This window comes from Oryctolagus cuniculus, chromosome 2 (genome assembly GCF_051225735.1).
Source record: "Oryctolagus cuniculus isolate XC-2025 breed Fujian yellow rabbit chromosome 2, ASM5122573v1, whole genome shotgun sequence".
Lineage (NCBI taxonomy): Eukaryota > Metazoa > Chordata > Mammalia > Lagomorpha > Leporidae > Oryctolagus > Oryctolagus cuniculus.
Window position 1 is genome coordinate 42,279,674 of NC_142868.1, and position 17,827 is coordinate 42,297,500.

At 49.5% G+C, this 17,827-nt stretch overlaps 1 protein-coding gene across 6 annotated transcripts in view; it reads left to right on the forward strand.

Moving 5' to 3' along the window:
- The first annotated feature begins 248 nt into the window (after positions 1-248).
- Positions 249-17,827, forward strand: part of CWH43 (cell wall biogenesis 43 C-terminal homolog) — an 81,405-nt gene continuing 63,826 nt past the window's right edge. For 3 of the 6 annotated variants that reach the window (XM_089325415.1, XM_002709432.6, XM_089325417.1), the window contains exons 1-2: positions 11,663-11,845; positions 13,726-13,917. Coding sequence is in view for 2 of the 6 variants with exons in the window: in XM_002709432.6 (XP_002709478.3) it covers positions 11,803-11,845; positions 13,726-13,917 (235 nt within the window). In the remaining 4 variants the exon portion in view is untranslated. Of the gene's footprint in view, positions 1,596-11,662; positions 11,846-13,725; positions 13,918-17,827 lie in introns of those variants that run through there. The other 3 variants (XM_051831574.3, XM_089325416.1, XM_089325414.1) reach the window with 3 other exon arrangements.

Consider the following 17,827-nt stretch of genomic DNA (forward strand, 5'->3'; position numbering starts at 1 on the left):
GGCACAGAGCTGGGTAAGAGAGCTGGGCCAGTCCCCTGCAGCATGACACACTTTCTTAGGCTTCGGTTCTGCCGGTCGGGACTTGAGCAGGTCAGTGTGGGCTGAAGCTCTTCCTGCCCACTCCACCCTCCTTCCCTGCTTTGCTGATCAGCGTCAAGGCCGAGGGCTCTCCCTGCCTCTTCCTGTTCTCTGCCTTATTGTCTTCCATGGCATTTTGCTCCTAAATCTCACCCACTTCTAATTCCTAGGGTCTGCTTCCTGGGAACCCAAATGGTGGCGGCAGCAATGGCAGCTGGGAAGTCCAGCCCTGAAGGCAATGCTGGCTCTGGTGCTGGTCGCAGAGGTTTCAGGATAGGTGAGTTCCTGGCAGGCATAGCAGGAGCAACCATGGCAGCCAGAGCTCAGTGTGGGGTAGCGCTTCCCAGCATAGTTTTTGGCTACTATCCCTGGAATATTAGTTCTGACCTAGTCCGTAATCAAGCTGGGATTCAAACATGGATTGCTTTTCTCCAAGGCACTACTCTATTTTTTAAATACCCAGGGTATGTTTATTTTTATTATTTATTTGTGAGGAGCAGGGAGAGTGAGAGAAAGGGAGAGAGAGAGACATCCCACCCTTTGGTTTACTCCCCAAATGCTCGCAATATCTGGGGCGGGGCTGGGCTGGGCTGGAGCCAGGAGCTGGAAACTCAATCCACGTCTCCCATGTGGGTGGCAGGGTCCCAACTACTCGCGCCATCATTGCTGCACCTAGCAGGAAGCTGGAGTCAGGAGCCAGTGGAGGTATGGAACCCAGGCATCCCACCTGGGATATGGACATTGTAACCAGTGTCTTAACTGCTAGGTCCCTTGCTCCCTCCTCCAAGGCTCAACTCGTAATAGTTGCAACATTTTTCCAATTTTTCCAGTTCAAAACAGCATAGTGATTTCACATGTAATCTCAGTTACACCAGAGGCCCCTGGGCATTAGGGAGACTGGATCCCCGCCTACAATGTCTCAGGACAGTGTTCACTGAAGAAAAACCCATCTGGGGCAGCTTCCAACTCCTAGAGGAATTAGTTCAAACTCCAAACTCATATTTTTCAAGGTGAGTATTTCTCTTTCTCCCTTTCTGTGCCTCGAGGAGGATAGGATGACTGCTCAGTGGCATTCCCTTTGATTTTTGTTCTCTTAACCTCTGGGGGAAAGCTGGCTGTGGGTGTTTTGGGGAGGCCATGCTAATTTGTAATGAATGCATCTCATCATTTCAGTGGCTCCACAGTCACACATGACAGTCCAAGGTCGGTTCTCAGCCTCTGGGCTTGCTCTCCTGCTGGCTGGGGTTCAAGGACTGGTGCTCCCTTTCTCTTGGTGCTCAGTCTTTCCCTAGGGCCATCTTTTTACAAGCAGAAGAGGGAATTGGCAGGTGTGGGGGTGGGGGGAGAAAAGCACTCCTTTCCCTGGAAGGGACACACGCCCGTATCACTATGGTCACATTCCGTTGGTCATTTTCCAGGCACACAGGATGCCGTGGAGATGCCGGGGGAGCTGAGGAACGCGGCCCTGAGCTGGCAGTGCCTTTCCAGAAACAGCTCTCCTTGATGGACAGTGGAAGGTAAGCACGGTATTTGGTAGGTAGCTGACTTCCACAGAAGCCTCCCTGCCCGCAGTGGAGGAAGGCGCACCAAGAGCGCCTCCATTGCTTCGCAGTCACTGGTTAAACTCCGCTGATCAAGCAGAACCCATGTCTTGATGACTTTGGCCGAACAGAGCCAAGGCCCTTCAGCTCCTTAGAGACGTTCACTGCTGCTTTCGTTTTCTTGGAGACATGGAAGCTCTTTCTTGAATGAACCATATGTCAAAAAAAAAAAAAAAAAAAAAAAAAAGGAAGAAACAAAAAGTCTTCATGTTTTCTAAATATTACTTTTATGTATTTGATTATTCTTATAAGCAAAACAGCCTAAATAGGTTTCAAAGAGAATGGTTAAGTAAATTATATGTAGCCATGCTACAGAATCATATTATAGCCATTAAAATTCACATTGCGGCCGGCGCCGTAGCTCCATAGGCTAATCCTCCACCTTGCGGCGCCGGCACACCGGGTTCGAGTCCCCGTCGGGGTGCCGGATTCTGTCCCGGTTGCCCCTCTTCCAGGCCAGCTCTCTGCTATGGCCAGGGAGTGCAGTGGAGGATGGCCCAGGTGCTTGGGCCCTGCACCCCATGGGAGACCAGGAAAAGCACCTGGATCCTGGCTCCTGCCATCGGATCAGCACGGTGCGCCGGCTGCAGCGGCGGCCATTGGAGGGTGAACCAACGGCAAAAGGAAGACCTTTCTCTCTCTGTCTCTCTCTCTCACTGTCCACTCTGCCTGTCAAAAAAAAAAAAATTCACATTGCAAAAGATCACTTACTGACATGCGAAAATATTCTCAGTGTAAAAAGGAACTTCAGAAAAATCATGGAAAATTTAACCAATAAATTTATTTTGGGGGAAAAGTTTTGAAATATATGCATAATTTTTTCATAATATACATCCTCCATGAATTATTTGAAGAATCCTCATTCTAAGGGGAAAATCCCAAATATTCAAAGATAATAATTAAATATTAATCAATTATAAACACAAATTAAAACAACAGAAATGACTATCCATTCTTATAAGAGGGCTGTAATAGACTGTATTTTTCAAAATACCTGCTGCCTCTTTTGTATTGCCACCGCCCTGCTGAGGTCAGCTTGGCCCCTGTGCTTGCTGAGTGTGGGTGCGAATGATGCGATCCTGGCAGGAACCCCATGGGAGGAGCTGCTCCCGCAGCCCGATTCCCAGATTCACGATGATGGAGTGAGGCTATGGCTGGCCCACAGTGGACATATGATACCAGCCTTGCCATGGTAAAATAAGAACTTTGCTTGTTCCTAAAGTGGCACAGGTGTCTTTTTTAAAAGAATTAATGAGTGTAATTGGGAACCTGAAGTAGCGTTTCTCTTGACTTCACCTCTTTAAAAATGCATTTTTAGTTTTCACTAGGGGACCAGAATGTCTTTATTATTCCAGAATGAGTTGTCTCCTAGAAGAGATTTTGTCTTCTGATAAAAAAAAAATTGTCCAGTATGTTCCAGCTGAACTTGTTGTGTTCATGCTCCAAGAAATAAGGGAGAAAGAAAGAGGCACTGGGCATTGCCTTAAAGGACTTCATTCATTTCTATGTAAAATAAGAATGCAAATGGCAACTTGGGGTCAAAGAAGAGATTCCAGCAAAAGAGACTGAATTAAAACCAGCAGATTGTAAACTTGAAAATCGAAGTAACAGCAGTAAAACTTTTACATACAATGAGTGCATTCACAGGCAAGTCGAACTGAATGAGCCGTTGTATAATCAGCTATATAATAACTCATATCCTATATGTTGTGAGGAAATATTATATAATATCTATAGTTAAATAGGAATGAAGCTCAATGAAGAGCAAGGTAATTAAAAGTTCATATGGGCATTCATCTGGTAAGATACTTGTGAATAAAATCCAAAGCAACTTCAGAATTAACCTCCTATAGAAACATAGAATAGTTAAACTATTCTCTTTTAAAAAAAATTTTTTTTACAGGCAGAGTTAGACAGTGAGAGAGAGAGACAGAGAGAAAGGTCTTCCTTTCTCCGTTGGTTCGCCCCTGAAATGGCAGCTACGGCCGGCATGCTGCGCCGATCCAAAGCCAGGAGCCAGGTGCTTCCTCCTGGTCTCCCATGCGGGTGCAGAGCCCAGGCACCTGGGCCATCCTCCACTGCCTTCCCGGGCCACAGCAGAGAGCTGGACTGGAAGAGGAGCAACCAGGACAGAATCCGGCGCCCCAATCGGGACTAGAACCTGGGGTGCCGGTGCCGCAGGCAGAGGATTAGCCTAGTGAGCTGCGGCGCCGACCAGTTTAAACTATTCTTACAAGCTATATAGGAAAGCACCAAGAATCATGACAAATTTTCCCATAATGTATCATGGGGTAACAAACTAGCAAGTCAGAAAAATGAGGGTCAACACAGTAGAAATGCTAATACCCCATTGTAGAAGTGGAGGAGGGGCTTTGATGAAAATCCACCCCCTGCACACTTAGTGCTATTCTTGGCTCTGTAGTTGGGGAAAAAAGCCAGGAGTTATAGAAAGACTGCAGAAGGCAGTGAGAACGATCATAGTGTGGGGAGCAATCCGGACTAGACTAAGTTACTCGAATTAAGACTTGTTCTGTGCATCTGCTCTCCCACAGTGTGGCGCTGGGAGAGAAGTAAACAGCTTCCGCACAGCTGCCTCCAGTTCAACCAATTAACTGTAGGACTTGCTCCTGATTGGAGAGCAGCGTACTCGGCGTGTGGGCAGCCGAGTTGGGATTGGCAGAGAAGGACTATAAAGGAGGAGAGAGACGGCATGCACCGGGAACATCTATGGGGAACATCTAAAGGGAACCCGTGCAGCCCCCGAGAGAACCGGCCGGCGGTGTGCCGCTCCCCTGCGGAAGTGGGGAATGCGGCCAGGGGGAACTGCCCTTCCACGGAGGTGGAAGGGATAGTAGCCAACCCGGGAAGAACCAGCAGCAAACCCGGGGAGGGCCGAGCAGACGAAAGAACAGCGCAGGGTCCTGTGTTGCTCCTCCACGAAGAGGGGGAGCGACATAATGGTGCCGTGACTCGGATAGGAAACCTAGGACGGATAGAAAACTTAGGAGGGAAGAAACGTGACTCGGATAGGAAACCTAACTCGGATAGGAAACCTAGGACGGATAGCAAACTTAGGAGGGAAGAAACGGGAAGAAGCAGGAAAATACCAGAGAGAGAGACTAGCAAACAGCCTAGGGAAAAGCCGGACGAAAAGGGTGCCGGAAGAAGCTATTGAAAGCCTAGGCATAGACTCGAAACAGCCTAGGGAAAAGCCGGACGAAAAAGGAGCCGGAAGAAGCTATTGAAAGCCTAGGCATAGACTCGGATACGGACTACGGGGGGAAGCTGGGAGAAATCTCTAAGGTCGAAAGCGAAAGTGAAAGCTAGAACAAACAGATTCGGACGCGGACTGTGGGGAGAGGCCAGGAGAAATGAGGGAGGAATATCGTTGGAGGAAAGCTTGGGGAAACATACCGGGTAGAGAAAACTGTTAGGGAAATTGAAGCCGCGGGGGGCAGGCCAAGGCGGAAACGAAAGCCACTTTGGGGTTCTCAGGTTAGCCCGGGAATAGGGGGCGAAAAGTTGAAACCAGAAGCTGAGACGTAAGCCAGATTGGGATCCATCTGATTAGCCCGGGGAGCAAAGGACGGGAAGCCAAATCGTGGGGCGGAGACGTACGCTGGGTTGAATTCGCCAGGCTAGCCCGGGGAGCTTAGATTGAATCCTAGTGGCGGAGACGCAAGCTACGCTGTGTTACTCGCGGAAGCCGCCGCGTGCAGAGAGAGCACGGGGCGTGAATAGATAGGGAACGCTGGCGTAGGCCGTGGTTCAGAGGGGCGTGAATAGATAGGGAACGCTGGCGTAGGCCGTGGTTCAGACGCGAAAGGGTTAAGCGTGGAGACCGCGGAGCGCGCAAAGCCGAGCCGCGCAAAGCCGGGAAGCTGCGCAGATGAGAGAGGCGCGCGGGCTGAAGCGGCGCAGAGCCGGGAACCCGCCGGCGGGGCGAGGTGCCGGAAAGCTGCGGGGATAAGAGAAACAGAAGTTTAGAAGTAAAAGAGAAATAGGAATGTTGGCAGACAGAAGTAAAATGGGAGAAATAGAAATGCCCGGAGATAGAGAAATAGAGAAAAATAAGGCCTCCCCTCAACATGCCAATTAGGAGGCTTGGATTCGGTCTGCCTGATTTAAGGCGGTAAGCGCCAGCAAAGCTCGACCAGAGTATGAGCTGCAGGTCACCGAAGATAGGCACAAACCAACACTAATAAGTCTCCCCCACAATACGGCAATGAGAAGGCTTGGATTCGGTTTGCCTGATAGGTTTTGTAAACACCTGCAGGCAGTTCTAGCAGAGCAGAGCATGCGCTGCAGGGCACCGAACACAGGCACGCATCAGCGCCTAAAAACCTCCTCACAACATGGCGAAGAGAGGACCCGGATTCGGTTTGCCTGATGGATAGGACTTGTAAGAGCCTGTGGCAACTCTAGTGTGTGCCGCGGGACACCGAAGACAGGCGCGTATCAACGCCAAAAATAAAAAGAAAGGGGGATCTGTGGGGAGCAATCCGGACTAGACTAAGTTACTCGAATTAAGACTTGTTCTGTGCATCTGCTCTCCCACAGTGTGGCGCTGGGAGAGAAGTAAACAGCTTCCGCACAGCTGCCTCCAGTTCAACCAATTAACTGTAGGACTTGCTCCTGATTGGAGAGCAGCGTACTCGGCGTGTGGGCAGCCGAGTTGGGATTGGCAGAGAAGGACTATAAAGGAGGAGAGAGACGGCATGCACCGGGAACATCTATGGGGAACATCTAAAGGGAACCCGTGCAGCCCCCGAGAGAACCGGCCGGCGGTGTGCCGCTCCCCTGCGGAAGTGGGGAATGCGGCCAGGGGGAACTGCCCTTCCACGGAGGTGGAAGGGATAGTAGCCAACCCGGGAAGAACCAGCAGCAAACCCGGGGAGGGCCGAGCAGACAAAAGAACAGCGCAGGGTCTTGTGTCGTTCCTCCACGAAGAGGGGGAGCAACACATAGGATGGGGATGTCACTGGTAGAATTGCCAACCATATTCTGAAGAGCCACTATATGCTTAGCACAAGGCCATCCATTAGGGGCAGGAGGTATACAGATGATAACACAAATCACCATTTCCTGAGCACTGTGCATACCATAGGTGCTATGTTGAATGCCTCAGTCCGTCAGCCGTGGAACCCCCCTGAACAGCCCTAGTAGTTTTCTGGAGCAGATCCTGAGAGCTGCTTATCAAAACATCGCTGCTTTCTCTTTCTGGGCTCACAGCTGGACTGCATTTCCAGACTCTCTCGCAGTAAGCTGCGATCAAACTGTTCAAGAGAAAAGATGCTAAGACCCAGAACTGAGCTCTGAGTAGAGGAGAAAAGACACTGCACCCTCAGTAGAAGTCAGATCTTCCCTAGCACTTAGCTTTGAAAGGGAACAAATTGTGCGAGCACCTGCTGGGCACACAGCACTGAATCAGGTGCTTTTTATGAGTGTATTGTAATGAAACTGTTGTGGGCAAGAAAGAAGGAAAAAGCAGTGTCTGAAGTTTTTAGTCACTGAAGCCCTTTACATGTTGAAGGAAGTCTGGTCCTAAATGCCTGTAACTCGAACTGGAACATTTTAAAAACATATAGCTAGAAAGAATTGTAGTTCTAAAAATCTTGTTGAGATGTCATTCACACACCATGTAGTTCACCTGTTTAATACACATACAGCAATGCTTTTAGTATATTGAGAGTTGTGCAATGCATGTCTTCATACAATTTTAGGAAGTTTCATTTTCCTCTAAGAGGGACTTTGCACTCATTAGTCCTCATTCTCTTTCTTTCTTTTTTTTTTTTAAGATTTATTTATTTATTTGAAAGTCAGAGTTACACAGAGAGAGGAGAGGCGGGGGGGGGGGGGTCTTCCATCCACTGGTTCACTTCGCAATTGGCCACAATGGCCAGAGCTGCACTGATCCGAAGCCAGGAGCCAGGAGCTTCTTTCAGGTCTCCCAAGTGGGAGCAGGGCCCAAGGACATGGGCCATCTTCTACTCCTTTTCCAGCCTATAGCAGAGAGCTGGATTGGAAGTAGAGCAGCCGGGACTCAAACTGGCGCCCATATGGATGCCGGCACTGCAGGTGGTGGCTTTACCTGCTACACCACAGCCCCAGCAGCCACATTTTCTTTCCAGCTGTCCCCACAACCCAATGAAATCATCAGTGTTCTCTGGGTCACTATCACTGTGCCTATTTTGAACATTTCATATAAATGGAATCATATCATATGTGGTTTTGTGACTGACTTCTTTCAGTTGGCAATAGGTTTTCGAGATCCAGTCTTGTCACTGAGTATATAAGTACCTCCGCCCTTCCCATTGCTGAGTGATATTCTATTGTGTGGCTGCATCACAATTTGCTTATCTGTTATTCATTTGTTGTGCATTTATTTCCATTTTTTGGCTACTCTGAGGAATGTTACTATGAACATTTGTGCACACATTCAGTATTTCTCTTGGCTATACACCCAGGAGTGGAATTGTTGAGTCATATGGCAACTGTATGTTTCATTACATGAGGAACTGCCAAACTGATTGCCAAAGTGGCTGTGTGGCTTTATATTCCCACCAGCAGTATATGAGGGCTCCAGTGTCTCTGTATTCTTGCCAACACTTGCCATTATCTTAGTTTTTCGATTATAGCCACTGTAGTGTAAAGTGGTACATTACTGTGGTTTTGATTTGCATTTCCTTGATTAAATTACCTTGAATGTCCTTTCCTCTACTTAATGGCTACGTGTATATCATCTTTGGAGAATAGTCTTTTTTTTTTTTCTTTTTTTTTTTTTTTGACAAGCAGAGTGGACAGTGAGAGAGAGAGAGAGAGAGAAAGGTCTTCCTTTGCCGTTGGTTCACCCTCCAATGGCTGCCGCGGCCGGCGCGCCGCGCTGATCCGATGGCAGGAGCCAGGTGCTTCTCCTGGTCTCCCATGGGGTGCAGGGCCCAAGCACCTGGGCCATCCTCCACTGCACTCTCGGGCCACAGCAGAGAGCTGGCCTCGAAGAGGGGCAACCGGGACAGAATCCGGCGCCCCAACCAGGACTAGAACCCGGTGTGCCGGCGCTGCTAGGCGGAGGATTAGCCTAGTGAGCCGCGGCGCCGGCCCGAGACTAGTCTTTCAAATCCTTTGTCCATCTTTAAAGTGGGTCTTTCTGTTGTTGAGTTGTAATCAATTTTTATATATTCTGGATTCCAATCCCTTATCAGATGCATGTTTTCTTCTTTGTAAAATTGAGTTACAATTCACACACCATGAAATTCCCTCTTTTAAAGTATATATCTAGGGGCTGGTGCTGTGGCACAGTAGGTTAATCCTCTACCTGCAGCACTGGCATCCCATATGGATTCTGGTTCAAGTACTGGCTGCTCCTCTTCTGATCCAGCTCTCTACTGTGGCCTGGGAAAGCAGCAGAAGATGGTGCAAGTCCTTGGGCCCCTGTGCCCATATGGGAGACCCAGAAGAAGTTCCTGGCTCCTGGCTTCAGATCGGCTCAGCTCCAGCCATCGTGGCCATTTGGGGAGTGAAACAGCAGATGAAAGACCTTTCTCTCTGTCTCTCCCGCTTACTGTCTGTTACTCTGTCTCTCAAATAAATAAATAAAATCTTTTTTTTAAAGTGTATATCTGAGTGGCTTTAGTATATTCACAGAGTTGGGGATCTATCAGCACAATCTAGTTTTAAGATTTCATCATCCAAAAAAGGAGCCCCTTCCTCTAAGCAGTGACTTTCTATCTCTGCTCCCCCGCCAGGCCTGGCAACCACCACTGTTCTCTCTGGCACCAGGGGTTTTCCTATTCCAGACATTTCTCATAGATGGGACCATCCAAGACATGGCCTTTGGCCTTTTGTACTTGGCTTCTTTCACTGAGAATAATGTTTTCTTTCTGTTTAATTAATTAATTTGAAACTTGAGAGACAGAGAAAGAAGGGATGGAGAGAGAGAGTGAGAGAGAGCCCAACCCACTGGGTCACTCTCCAGTTGCCTGCAAGGAACCACAAATTCATTCCAGGTGTCTCACATGGGTGGCTGGGAGCCAGCCATCACCACTGCCTTCCAGAGTCTACATTAATAGGAAACTAGAATTGGGAGTGGAGCCTCGACACACACTCAGCATTCTTATGTGGGATGTGGGTGTCCCACCCAGTGACCTATCTGCTAGGGCAGATGCCTGACCAGGATGTAATGTTTTCCAGATTCATCCATATGGTAGCAGGTGCCAGTCCTCCATTCCTGTTAATGGCTGAATAACAGTCCATTGTGCGGATATGCATTTTGTTTAGTCATTAGCTCTGAGCAGATTTTGGGGCCAACTCTGGCAGCAGTGGGGAAGACAGCTGTGGCATGATGTCTGCCTGGGTGCTGGGGAGAGGGTGCTGGTTTCAGCCTGCCACACATTTCCCATCTTAATAGAGAAGCAGCGTGGACGCTGCCCAGTGTGATCCAAGATCCTTGACACATAGGTAGAATTGCACTCTTGAGGAAAAATAGTACCTAATAGAGAGAACGTTTTTATTTTCTTTTTTTTAAAGGTTTATTTTTATTTATTTGAAAAGGAGAGGGAGAGAGAGGGAGGGGGAGAAAGAGAGAGGTCTTTCATTCACTAGTTCACTTCCCGAATGACCGACAACAACCAAGACTGAACCAGGCTGAAGCCAGGAGCCACGTCACTGTCTCCCAAGTGGATGCAGGAGTCCAAGCACTTGAGCCATTCTTTGCTGCTTCCCCAGGTGCATTAGCCAGGAGTTGGATCAGAAGTGGAGCAGCGGATCTTGAACTGGTGTCCATATGGGATACCAGCACTTCAGGGGGGTGGGGAGGCGGGGCTTAACCTGCTGCCACAGCACCTGCCCCTAGAATGTTTTCTAAGAGACTCTCAAATGTTTGTAGGATGCTAAGAAGTCAGAGCTAGGAGGGTAGGAAAAGATAACACGAGGTCCTCTCTTTTTGTTTTCTTTCTCACTCCAAGATCATTCTTTTGCATGTGGATAATTTGTTACCCTGGAATCATTTTTTGAAAAGACTATTCTTTCTGCCATTTAATTGTCTTGGGGAACTTGTGGAAATCCTTTGACCCTGGATGAAAGGGTTTATTTCCGAACTCTCACTCTGTTGCCCTGTTCTTTGCCTCTCTTTGTGACTGCGAACTTTCTGCTCCAAACTGCTATACTTACAGCAACAGTTGCTTTCAAGTGATTCTCTGTCCTTGTTCGATTTCAGAGCAAACTCTCCATCAGTGATAAGTTCATCTGAAAACGTGAGAGTGAATTAAATAAATCGCTTTGTGGAACTTCTAAAAAAGTTCAAGATACCCTGGCGTGTGCTAGCGTTGGAGCGAGAACCAGCCTAGTTCAGTCGTTGCATAAATTAGACGGCCTCCCGCGTTCAGCCCAGGGCACTCGCGTTCCTCTCCACCACCCCACCACCTGCGTTCCATCCCACCTTGAGCAAACATTGCTACTTTTCTAAAAGTCACAGAAAAGCCTGCGACCTCTAAAATGTTTGGCCACCTGAAGCTGAGAAGGAGTAGCGCAGGCCCCGGTGGCCCTCGCTGGAGCCCGCAGGCCTCGGGCGCGCCCGGTGAGGCCCCCCAGAGCGCCTGAGGCGGTCCCGCAGTCCTCTCCCCGGGTCTGAGCCCGCGCCTCCTGTCTTCCCGCGAAGCACGCTGCGGGCCTCGTTTCAACCAGGGCATCCTCCACCCGGGGCTGCATCTGTTCCCTCGTCCCCCGCGCCGGCTGCGCTCCACGCTGGGCGGATGGCCGGGTCCGAGACGCCCAGACCCGGCGCCGGGACGCGCGTCCCCAGCAGCGCGCAGTCCCTCGGCAGAGGCGGCGGACGCCCTCGAGCGCTCAGGGCCCCGGCAGAAGCAGCGGCGCCCAGGCAGCGCGGGGACGAGAAGCGCCCGCGGCGGCGCAGCGCGCACAGGTGGCGCTGGGCTGGGCGTGGTGGGAAGAGCAGCGCAGGAGCCGCCCCACTCCGCCTCGGCTCCACACGTGGGCTGGAGTGCGGGAGGGCGCGGACGGCGGGCTCGGCGCGGGGTCGTGGGGCGCCGACGCTGGTCCCGTGGAACTCTGCGGCGGGGTCCGGCCGGCGTAGCTTTCCTAGAAAGCGCCGCTCTACGCCGCGAAGATGCCCTCGCTGTGGAAAGAAATCGTCCTGGAGACCCTCCTGGGTAAGCGGAAGCCGCCCCGCGCGGTGCGCTCGAGGGCTCCGGCTCCCCTAGCCCGGTGCGGAGCCACGGCGCTCGGCCCGGTTGGCTGAGCTCCGGGAGGAAGAAGAGAGCGCCCGGTCCCAGATTGGAGATGCTTATCGTCTCCGGGAACTTTAGCTACTGAAGGGCATCCAAGAGAAGACGGCAATGGAGGTTTCCGAAGCCGAGCGCTGCGTGCGTGGCACCTGCAGAAGGCGTCGCCCCGGGATGGCGAGATCCTCGCCTGTCCACGCGGCTGGTACCGGCCCCGATAACCCCACCCATGACCTTGAAGTTTAACTCAGAGCGGTTTGGCCTGAACGGGCACTCATTTTCCCCAGGCTCAAATGGCCCTGGTTGCAGCTGCACACTTGGGCATTTGTCTCGAAGCGCAGTGTGAAGCCTCGTGTGGGCACCAGTTTTGCAGTACCCGGAGTAGTTCCTGGGGGCGATTCTTTCGGAGCTGCTATGATCAAAACCAGAATTGCCAGAATCCCATGGCCCACTTTTGAGCCAACAGGCCTTTATAAGTTGCTGGCTGGACCCAAAACGTGGCGTCTGAGCCATTTTTCTAGACCAAGAGATTCTGGGAGCTGGTAGTTCTCAGGGGGCCTCCGATGGAATTTTTCTAGCTCAGCCTGAATCTTACCAGTTGGGAGATGTAAAACCATTAGCTCTCTATAAGCTTATCGGGTGCTAGACACTCTGTGTACTTGATCTCAATCTGTCTACCAGCTCTGTGAGGCGGTCACAAGTCCTGGTTTGTTGATTAAGAAAGGATGTTGACAGCCGGTTCCACGGCTCACTAGGCTAATCCTCCGCCTTGCGGCGCCGGCACATGGGGTTCTAGTCCTGGTCGGGGCGCCGGATTCTGTCCCGGTTGCCCCTCTTGCAGGCCAGCTCTCTGCTGTGGCCCGGGAGTGCAGTGGAGGATGACCCAAGTACTTGGGCCCTGCACCCCATGAGAGACCAGGAGAAGTACCTGGCTCCTGCCATCTGATCAGCGCGGTGCGCTGGCCGCAGCACGCCGGCCGTGGCGGCCATTGGAGGGTGAACAAACGGCAAAAAAGAAGACCTTTCTCACCTTTCTCTCTGTCTCTCTCTCACTGTCCACTCTGCTTGTCAAAAAAAAAAATGTTGAGAAGTAACTTGGGGGAAAGTTGCCAGGCAGGTGGTTAGAGGGCTCCCCGTTTGGGGCCAAATGACTTGGGTTTAAGTTCAGTCCCCTACCATTTGCTGCATGTGTGATCTAATGACTTAACTTTCTGTGTCTCCCAAGGCTGGTTGCTTTTTGTTCTGGCTTAGCTTGTTTGGTTGTTTATTTGTAAGAGAGGGCTACCTTCATAGGCCATGGGGTTGTGTGAGGCGTGAGAGAGGTGAGCCCCGCGCCTGGGCGGTGCCCGTCTGGGATGATTTTGATTGCACAAGACTGCCCGGTCTAGTCGTTGGTGGAGGTGCAGCTGACTTGAGATCTGGCTCTGCCTCCCAAAGGTTGGGTTTAAATTGGTCTACATCAGGGGAAACTGATTGCTGCCCAAGTCAAGCGCTTTAGGATGCTGCCCAGGGTGGGAGGAGGCAGCCCTGCTGCTGGGAACTGTCATGTTTTTCATTATAAATGGCTCAACTGAGTCAAGGGACTATTTCCTTATAGAGTCCCAACAGGAAACCAGATTTGGCTCATGTGGTCCAATGGAAAAAGGCCTTACTGAGGGACTTGATTAAAGGAACAGGCGGAGGCCATTGCCAAGCTCAGCCTGTGGGGTAGGGGAGGAATTCTGCTCCTGGAACCCAGGGGAGGCAGCAGGGTTATTGTCAGAAACAACCAAAGGACCATCGTTTCTCTTTTATTATATTTTTAATAGGCTATGTTTCTTGGTCTCTCTACCATGACCTGGGACCGATGATCTATTACTTTCCCCTGCAAACGCTAGAGCTCACGGGGCTGGAAAGTTTCAGTATAGCTGCTCTTTCTCCAATATTCCTGACAATTGCTCCTTTCTGGAAACTGGTTAACAAGAAGTGGATGCTAACTCTGCTGCGGATAATTACTGTGGGTAAGGTTTCAAAAATGTTTCTTTTACATTTTTTTAAAGTTAAAAATTAAGTAAAATGGTGTAGATTATCCCTTGAATGCTAAATGATTGAATCAAAACCTGAAAGATTTCATTTTCCTTGACTACCTTAGAGAAGTTTTAATAAATGTAGAAAGCTAGGTTGAATCAATATATTCTGCATTCTACAGTTTCTGCCTAAAAATCACTGACACGAGGAAGGAAAGATACCTTGGAGAACAGTTAATTCTTTTGTTTGTTTGAAAGAGTTATGGGGTGGGGTGGGGGGGAGGGAGAGAGAGAGGGAGAGAGAAAGGGAGAGAGATTGAGATTGATTTTCCATCTACTGGTATACTCCCCAGATGGCCCCCAATGGTTAGCACTGGGCCAGACTGAAGCCAGGGGCTTCCTCTGGGTTTCCCCACACGGGTGGCAGGGGTCCAAGCATTTGACTCATCCTGTGCTGCTTTTCCCAGGCCATCAGCCAGGAGCTGGATCAGAAGTGGTGCAGCCAGACACGAACCATCTCCCAAATGGGATGTCAGTGTTGCAGAAGGTGGCCTTACCTGCTATGCCACAATACCACCCCTTCCCCCCCTCCCCCTTTTAAAGATTTATTTATTTAAAAGGCAGAGGGAGAGGGAAGAAAGAGAGGGAGCAATTGCACAAGTGAGTGAGCTTCCAACTGCTGGTTCACTCCCAAGATGCCTACAATCGCTGGGGCTGGGCCAGGCCCAAACCAGGAACATGGAACACCATCCAGGTCTGCCATGTGTGTGGCGGGAACCCAAGTATTAGGGCCGTCAACTACTTCCTTCCAGGATGCGTTGGCAGGAATCAGGATCAGAAGCTCAGGTACTCCAGTATGGAGTGCAGGCTTCCCAAGCAGCGGCTTAACCCACTCTGCCACAGGCCCGGCTCCCCCCCGCCCCCCCCCCCCCCAGCTCTTGGATATATTGTGTTCTTCCCAAATATCACACAGTCCTGAGATACCATGAAAAATTTTTTACATAACACTGCAGGAACATAAAAATTATGCATGTCAGTTACCACAATGAGCAAACAAGCTAAGACAAATATTTACAGTTCTTTGGTTAAAGCTTGTCTACAAGCCAGTTATAGAAAAAGACCAGCAACTCCATGGAAAAGGCAAAAGACATGACTAGTTCATTGGAAAGACAATGTAACTGGTTCTTAGTAATGTAGTAAAATGTATGCAATATAACTTACACACACTTGTGCAGTTTCGCAGACAGCCTGTAAAGAACAAAGTCTGACTTCAGTGTGTTCAGTGTGGGAGAACAGGTACTCACACATTGCTGGCAGGATTGTGAATTGGTACAAGCTGTGTAGAGGGTAATTTTCCAGTCTTTATGAAAATTTAAAAAATGTACGTAACCTTAAACCTCACATTTCCATTTCTAATCATATAGATATACATGTGCAAAATACTAAACATCCAAGATTGTTTGTTTGTTTGTTTATTTATTTATTTATTTATTTTTGACAGGCAGAGTGGACAATGAGAGAGAGAGAGACAGAGAGAAAGGTCTTCCTTTTGCCGTTGGTTCACCCTCCAATGGCCAGCGCATTGCGCTGATCCAAAGGCAGGAGCCAGGTGCTTCTCCTGGTCTCCCATGCGGGTGCAGGGCCCAAGCACTTAGGCCATCCTCCACTGCACTCCCGGGCCACAGCAGAGAGCTGGCCTGGAAGAGGGGCAACCGGGACAGAATCCGGTGCCCTGACCGGGACTAGAACCCGGGGTGCCAGCGCCGCAGGCGGAGGATTAGCCTATTGAGCCGCAGTGCCGGCCCAAACATCCAAGATTATTTAAGCATTAGAGGACTGTTTATAGTAACCCAAATGTCATCTTTCAGGGATAGGTTAAATACAATATGGCAGTGAAGCGGAGTACTATAGAATACTATGCAGCTTGTAACAAAGAAGGAGAATATTATTTATATAATAAGATGCAATGTTCGGGCCGGCGCCGTAGCTCACGTGGCTAATCCTCTGTCTGCGGCACCAGCACCCTGGGTTCTAGTCCTGGTTGGGGCACTGGGTACTAGTCCCGGTTGCTCCTCTTCCAGTCCAGCTCTCTGCTGTGGCCCAGGAAGGCAGTGGAGGATGGATGGCCCAAGTGCTTGGGCCCTGCACCTGCATGGGAGACCAGGAGGAAGCACCTGGCTTCTGGCTTCGGATCAGTGCAGCGCTGGCCGTAGCGGCCATTAGGGGGGTGAACCAACGGAAGGAAGACCTTTCTCTTTGTCTCTCTCACACTGTCTATAACTCTCTCTCTGTCTCTCTTTCACTGTCTCACTCTGCCTGTTAAAAAATAAAAATAAATAAATAAAAATTTAAAAAAGATGCAATGGTCTTCAATATATTAAGTGAAAAAAGGAATAAATTATTGAGTAGTGCATGCAGGATGCTAACATTTGTTGAGAAAAGTCCAAATGGAAATGTACTTAGTATTTCATTAAACATGAATTAAATATCTCTAAGGGATTCAAGGAATAGCATTTTTGAAAGAAATTGATTTATTTATTTGAAAGAGTTACAGAAAGAGAGGCAGAGACAGAGGAAGAGAGAGAGAGATCTTTTCACTAATTCCTCCAGATGGCCACAACAGCCAGTGTGGAAGCCGGGAGCCAGGAACTTCATCCAGGTCTTCTCCATGGGTGGCAGGGACCATCTTCCACTACATTCCCAGGCACTTTAGCAGGGAGCTGGATCAGAAATGGGGCAGCTGGGACTTGAATCAGGCTCATAGGGGATGCTGGCATTGCAGACGGTGGCTTAACCCATTGCACCACAGCACTGGCTCCCAGATTACATTTTAGCTGCTACTTGGATGGAGAATATAGTATCTAAAGACAGGTATTGAGGGAAAACTTTGCACTGGATACCCTTTATACCTTTGGAATTCTGAATTTGAATATATTACGTTGGCAAAAAGTAACAAGGAAACTTTTAGTGTATACTTACTATCACAAATAAGTGAGATTTTTATTATCAATACACACTAAGAACCCCTGGAAGAATACTGGTAGTGACAAAGGATGAAGATGAGGTTATGGAAAATAGATTTAAAAAGCAAAAAGCCCAGGCCCCAGCCTGGTGAAGCTGTCATTGAAAACTCGGAACTTCTTGTCCTGCTCCGCTTCAGCTGGTTTCTCTGTTTTCCAATGGCTTTTGTTCGTAAGCCATGCTGTGCAGTTCTTCTGTCTGGAGATAGTCATTTGACTTTCTCAGAAGTGCCAGGAAATCACTGGGAAATTTCTGGCTGTTTTCTGTGAGTCCCAGAAGAAGGCAGAACACAGCTAGTGCTGTGAGTCCCCCCATGAAGGTATAAAGCTCTTGTTTTCAAAGCAGCCTGGGCTTAGAAAGAAGAGTTTCCGGAAAAGACTCCTGAAAAGTGTGTCCTTTACAGAGATGGCATCCATGGAGGTGAAAGATATGTCAAATGATCATGGAAATTTTCAGCTCAAGAAATCATAGGAAGGAAACCTTTGGCTTCAGTGGTCGCTGCCTAGAATTTCCTTAAATGAATCACCATGGCCTGGGGCGTGTCAGATTCAGGCCCCCAGGAGTGGCCGCGTCAGTGGCACCTTATCACCGTCTGCTCAGTGCTATCTGTGCAGGTCCCCAGCCCCCAGCAGGGCAGTTACTGGGCAGCTTTTCGTAGTTAAAGTCTAGCTCTGGCCCAGTAACTTCTGGGAGCTGTTAGGGCTGTGATGTAAGACAGGTTTGGGGTGGGTATGGTAGCTGACTGTGATGTTTCCTGCTGTTCCTCTTGCTCCATCCTCATCCGTGGCAACCCACCCACCACGAGTGGAAGTAGAGTTATGTTTGAGAAAGCAGAGTAGGAAGGAAAGTGACTCAGGAAGCCATTTGCTGCCACGTACCCTTC